Here is a 6,298-nt window from a genome sequence, read left to right as displayed (position 1 = left end):
TTAGTTTGATTTTAATTAAAAATTAAACATTTAAATAAAGTATAAATTGCATTTATTTAGCTTTAACTGAATCGAAATGAATTTTAATGCTTTTTACATATCCTCCACACTGTATTTATAGGCCTCATCTTGAATGGCAACCCGTTCATTTTGCTTGTTGAACCAGCGATTCTCATAGCCATTGGACCGATCCACGCCATCCCAACGATAGCCAGGACGAATGCCAAAGCGGTTCTCTGGAAAGCTTCCCTCGTATTTGGGCATCTCCGGTTTGCCCGCCTGCTTATCAAGCTTTTTCCGTTTGGCTCTCATATATTCTAGCATAGGATCATCAGCATGCTCCTGTTCACGCAAATGTCGATCCAAGTCCTCATCATTGGCATACCGCGCCACTGGCTTGGATGCTTCATGAGCCATTTCTTCTTGCCTCGATTTGTGGTCCTCTAGTTGCTTTAAGCCACGGCCCCATCGGTCGTATAGCTCTTTCTTCTTGCGTTCGTGTTCCTCTTTGCGCTTCTGTACGGCGGGATCTTCGTTGGCTGCCTCACGTGCGCGTCTGCCACGCCTACCAGTGCTACGTATTTGTATATCAGCATCACGTCCTGATACCTCGCTGGACATTTTCTCAAACAGTTGATGCTCCCGGCGACGACGTTCATCTGATTCTGCTTTCAGAGATTGGGCATCTTGGAGACCAGCTTTTTTTCCATCCAGAGTGCGACTGGTTTTCGGTTTGTGGGTTGGTGGCGGTGATAAAGAAGGTGATGCCTTAGCCCAACGACTTTTTCTAACCGGCTGGCTAGGAGAAGGCGAGTGTTTTGTTTCTTTTTTAAAGCGATCTTTACGAGGTGGACTCTGATCTGAGGACCGCCGTCTTCTTGGAGACCGGGATCGCCCCTTATCTTTTGGTTCCCTGGGTGGGCTTTGATCTGCGTGACGTCCTTTTTTTCTGCGTGCTGGAGATTGGTCGCTATCCCTACGTCTTCTATGTGGGCTTTGGTCAGGCGATCTACGTTTTTGTCTATTCCTGGCTGGGCTAGATTCAGCTGATGGCCGTCTTCTGCGTACAGGAGACAAATCAGAATCATTTCTTCTTCTTGGCGGGCTCTGATCGGAATTAGATCTTCTTCTGCGTGGAGGTGATTGTTTTCTTCTCCTCGGTGGACTTTGATCAGAGTCACGTCGCTTTCTTCTGGGCGGGCTCTGGTCACTTGATGGGCTGCGCCTTTCCTGCTTTATTTTAATAGCAGTTACAGGGCTTTGGTCAGGCGATCTACGTTTATGTCTATTCCTGGCTGGGCTAGATTCAGCTGATAGCCGTCTTCTGCGTACAGGAGATAAATCAGACTCATTTCTTCTTCTTGGCGGGCTCTGATCGGAATTAGATCTTCTTCTGCGTGGAGGTGATTGTTTTCTTCTCCGCGGGGGACTTTGGTCAGAATCACGCTGCTTTCTTCTTGGTGGACTAAGATCTTCTTCCTTTATTTTTCTTGGTAGTGGCGACTGGCGTCGTCTCCTGGGCGCGCTCTGGTCACTTGATGGGCTGCACCTTTCCTGCTTGATTTTAATAGCAGTAACAGGACTTTTTTCTCGTAACGATGAAGCCTTACGTCCCCACCGATTTTCCTCATCATCAGCATCACGTGGTTCTGCTTTTATTCTCACGGTTGGTTCTTCTTGTGCAGTTTCTTCCTCCTCTTTCACAGCAATATTTCGCCATTTGCTCCGAATTTCGTTAGGATTTTCTTCGATGTATTCGCCAACAATTTGAGGAGCATCTTCACCTCCCAATAAAAGTTCTTCATCTACTTCGTCTTTGTCGCTATTATAGGCATCATCATCAATGATTTTCACTTTGGCGGCTTTTTTGTGTTTTTTTTGTTTGTGCTTCTTCTTTTTCTTTTCCTTATCTCCAGACAGGTACTTCTTCAAATACTCCTTTTGATCAATGACTTTGGCATTACTTATTGACATTCTGGGCAGCTAAAATGAATGTAAATTAATTTAGATCAAATTTAATCAAAAATTGTTAAAATTTCACATCTGTTTACGTTTTACACCAGTGTTAAAAACGCTGGACCAGAGCGAGCATTTTCCAACACTGCTGCAAAATACTGGCTAGAGAACCAGTATTATTATACTTTTTGCCGTTTTTATTGAATTGCATTTTTCTCTCTTTTTGTGCCATTCTCTTTCCGCTTTCTTCTGGTGTTGACTGCGGCGTGAAATTTCTCTGACAATAAAGTTTCAAACGATTTGTTTATCTGATTGTTAAAAAATAAATAAAATAACAAGTGCATTAAATTGGAGCGAGAACAGTTAAAAAAAACCGCCCCTTGCATGGGCTTTAAAGCTAGCCATGCCCATGGTTGGGCGGCGTCGTCGGTGGAAATTCCTTTGGAAGGATGGGCGCCGAGGACAATGGCATTTTTGCTAATACTAGCAATTTCGATAATTAGCCGGGACATGTAAGTAATGGCCAAAGCTTTAAGTGAAAACAGTTTTGAGGTAATTTCTAGAAAGCCACCTTTACTCCTATGTGCTCTTCGCCCGCTTCCTACCCTATTTTCTCAGACAGGGTGTGATAATGAATAAAATGAGCCAAGTTCAAAAAGGGTTTCTCCTATTTTTGTTTTTAAAGTTAATCGCATTGGCATTGTTAGTTAACTAAATAACTGCCTTGAATGCAGCATATGTTTCTGTTTTTCTGTCCATATTGATACTTTATTAATTTTTTCAACAATTGCCATTTAAAATTACATACACATACATATGTACATATGTATATACATACATATGTATGTAGGTAATTTTGCAAAGCATTTAAAAGTCAATCCAAGCTACACGTGAGAGTGAAACGGCTTATGTGTGATAGTATTGATAGTGTGAGAAAGAAGGGGTAAGGAGAGCGAGAAACGGAAACAGCTGATGCCTACTCACCACGATAGCAAACTACCCCGCCTCCACACCGCCGAAGAGAGTGAGTGGGAGACCGCTGCCGCTGATAAAAAAAACCGCTCTCGAATGTTTATTTTCGCCATCTTCAACACGCTATGCGAATTGACCTTTTGAGCGAATTGGCTGTCGAATTTGCCCTGTGGTTGCAAGCGAAAGTTCGTGTTCGAGTTCGGTGTGCTTCGGGTGGTACGATTTGGTTTCGGGTGGCTCGATGTGGTTTCGGGTTTACAGCGAAGAGAGCGCCACGGCGAAGTGCGAGAAAATTTTTAAAGGGGAAGGGGCAAAATTGTACGTCGAATTTACCTTTCACGGCGAGTAAATTTGAATTTCGCGGCATTGTTGTTTTTGTTTTCAACGGAAGCGGGTGTATTAATTTCGTGGGCTGCTAAGGCGCGCGTATTTTGTTTATGTAGATTGCCGTAATAATCGTATAAAATTCAATTGAAAGCCGTCGCGTTCACATCGTGTTAAATAATCTCAGAAAATAAGAAAATAATACAAAAAATTAAGAATAAAAAAAGTAAATTTCACCGATCTTATTAGGAATAAATACAAGTGCTTGTGTGTGTGAGAGTGTGTGTGTAGAAATCGGCCCTGCCAAGCCAAAAATAATTTTAGATCTTTTGTGTTTGGTCTTTGCGGCGGCCACTTGAATCTATCAACAACAACTGTAACAAACATTTAATTCTAGTTGTTGTTTATTTAATTTTCCTTAGCATGCGAGGTAGCCATAAAAAACAGTCAGCCATGGGTTAATTTTAGGTCTCTTAAGATTCTGATCGGCCTACTAAAAAAAAAACTTGCTCGCACACACTCACACACACACACACACACACAGACACAGACACACTCGCGTTTAATTGTATGTGTATATGCAAGCAGCGAAAGGCTTTCGAATTTCGTTTCATTTCATTTTTTGCCTTTTTCTTCTCTTTTATAGGCCTTTTTTTTGTGGTCAAATCGAAAGCTTCTTCATCGTGGGTTAAAATAATCCCAATAATTCCCAAGTGATATGAGTGTCTTTTGAGTGCGTGTAGTAATGTGAAAGATAAGAAGAAAATCCCCACAAAATAAAGAGATAAAAGAAAGCAAAAAGGAAAGGAAATCAAAAGCAAAAGAGAAATACTTGCAATTAAAAGTTAATCCAACAAATACCCTATACACATATAGTTAACATAATTACAAAAACGAAAAGAAAACAAAAGTCAACAATGAGTGCCAATACACGAAGGAGAAGACGCAGCAGCAACGTTTGCCTAGCAACACTTCAACAGGAGCAGAAACAGCAGCTGCACCTGCCACCGCCGCTGCCAACAACACAGCTTTCTCTGCCAGCAACAGACGTCGGCAGCGCAGCGGACGATGAAATGGACATCGACATCGAAATGCCGCGTATATGCCGCTGTTGCTGTAAACGAGATTTGGAATTATTTCACCTTTTTGAGGCCAAAAGCACAAGCAGTAGCCACAGTAGCTCAACAACAACACCAACAACAGCAACAACAACAACAGCAGCAACAACATCCACAGCAGCTGCAACAGTAGCAGCAGCAGCACCAACACCAACACACAAGCGCAATATTGATAATCCCATTGACTACGCTCTCAGTGGATCCCATAGCGGAATGGACATCGTCTTGGAAGAGATGATCATTTGGATGTTGAATGTAAGTAAATCAAGACCCTCACACAAACACATTTACCTTACTATCTGTATTTAATTTTTAATGTGATTTATTTGCCGCATTTTTGGCACGAAAGGGGCGTAACGGGGTAGAGAATTTGGTTCAGGGGCAGAGGGGAATCGGATTGGTCTTGACGTGCCTTTTCTCTCATGCTTAATGTCTCTTCTGCCTTGCCAAGTTCCTTCATATTTTATTTGGCTTAATGCAGGTAAATAAATTAAATTGTCAGAGCGTAAGAGAAAATGTTTGAGAGACATGCATGGCAAGAGAGAAACAGAATGTGTATATGTATGTGTGTGCATGCATGTACATATGTGTGCATATGCCTCTCATTGGGTATTATCTTATCTCGGCCATCCGATTCAATTAAAATTAATAAAATAAACACAACAAAAATAAATGGAACTCGAAATCTTCCATCACAATTCAATCCCCATATTATCGCGACGGTCTATCGATCCATATTTTTGAATATTCTCTTTTAAAACATCTCAAATTTTTTTGTTGCCCATTTCATTTATGTATATGAGTCATGGGTCATGTAGAACTCGAAATTCTTGTCACTTCAATTATTCTTTATAATTGAATATTGACCAACCATTTAGTGACATATTTCTGCCGCATTTGATGGGATTTTTTTTTGCATCATCACAAAATGGTGGTTTACCTTATTTAGAGCATTTCACAAAAACAAAATCAAATTTTTTAATTTACATATTTTTTGTGTATACTACAAGAAATTTATATGTACATGTGTTTATAAATTTGTGTAGGTTACTTTTTGACATGCCCATATTAGGCACAATAAAATTAGACACCTTTTCCTTTTCAATGAATTTCTACTGCTTCGCCACATAGCAAGTTCTAAATATAATACATTTATTTCAAATAACTTTTAACAAGCTACCTTCTATTACCATTTAAAATATTTACCGAAATCCATAGAAACATTTTATAAGTTCATTGAACCTGCAAATCGAACCATTTGTTATCACTGGCAATGGAAATTGTAGAAGCTATTCTACATATATTAATATTTTCAACACAAAAACAAACCAATTAAATGTTATTTCAATATTTACTTGCCCTGTTGTTTAGCTCTGCTAAATTAATCTGCTAGTCCCTTTTTTATTATGCTATTTTTTAAGTACTTAAAATTTAATCAAATTACAAATAGTTTTTAATGCAGAGAGGTGTAGCAAATTCTCTTTCTTTATACTCGGAATTTTCAAATGTGTGTGCATATAGACAAAGTTATCTCGCCGGATTCATGGAAAAAATGATATCAGAGAACAACTTTTCCTAACGCCTAGCAGAATTTTAAGCACACGTAGTAACAATAGAGCAAAAAAAGAAATAAGTTCTGCCTCAATAGATGTTAATATGAGAAGACGTAAACAAAATTGACAAACCTAAGCACTAAGATTAAGGGTTCAAATAACAAAAACATTTTATTTCGAAGCCCATGTCTTGAAATTCTTGACAACTTAATATTTTAGTTATTTTGATGACATTGACGTTTATCAAAAAGGGTAGTTGATATCCTAATATCCGAATTGCCTTAATTAAGTAAACAATTTATTTAGTATATTGTTTCATTTGTTTGTAATCGAAATTAGGTTAGGATACAATGTCCTTTATTACATCATTTTCTG

General features: G+C 39.3%; 2 protein-coding genes across 9 annotated transcripts in view; one reads left to right on the top strand and one right to left on the bottom strand.

The window, feature by feature from the left end:
- Positions 1-43: 43 nt before the first annotated feature.
- LOC137585642 (BUD13 homolog) lies at positions 44-2,124 on the bottom strand. 3 transcript variants are annotated; one of them, XM_068301485.1, is made up of 3 exons: positions 2,052-2,124; positions 1,550-1,983; positions 44-1,225 (listed from the first exon to the last, which is right to left on the bottom strand). In XM_068301485.1, the coding sequence occupies exons 2-3, from the start codon at positions 1,972-1,974 to the stop codon at positions 94-96; spliced, it is 1,557 nt and encodes a 518-aa protein (XP_068157586.1). In that variant the 5' UTR covers positions 1,975-1,983; positions 2,052-2,124; the 3' UTR covers positions 44-93. The 3 variants fall into 3 exon arrangements, with proteins under 3 accessions (XP_068157586.1, XP_068157584.1, XP_068157585.1); XM_068301483.1 differs by having other exon boundaries at positions 44-1,983; XM_068301484.1 differs by having other exon boundaries at positions 44-1,983; positions 2,042-2,058.
- A 72-nt stretch (positions 2,125-2,196) lies between these two features.
- Positions 2,197-6,298, top strand: part of mld (molting defective) — a 32,220-nt gene continuing 28,118 nt past the window's right edge. For 5 of the 6 annotated variants that reach the window (XM_068301480.1, XM_068301479.1, XM_068301477.1 and 2 more), the window contains exons 1-2: positions 2,198-2,468; positions 3,899-4,625. In XM_068301480.1, coding sequence (XP_068157581.1) covers positions 4,170-4,625 — 456 coding nt within the window. In that variant the 5' untranslated portion in view covers positions 2,198-2,468; positions 3,899-4,169. Of the gene's footprint in view, positions 2,469-3,898; positions 4,626-6,298 lie in introns of all 6 variants that reach the window. The other variant, XM_068301478.1, reaches the window with a different exon arrangement.

This window comes from Drosophila tropicalis, unplaced genomic scaffold (genome assembly GCF_018151085.1).
Source record: "Drosophila tropicalis isolate 14030-0801.00 unplaced genomic scaffold, ASM1815108v1 contig_878, whole genome shotgun sequence".
In the NCBI taxonomy this organism is placed as follows: Eukaryota; Metazoa; Arthropoda; class Insecta; order Diptera; family Drosophilidae; genus Drosophila; species Drosophila tropicalis.
Note: the sequence above shows the minus strand (reverse complement) of the source record. Positions and strands in the feature narration are given on the sequence as shown.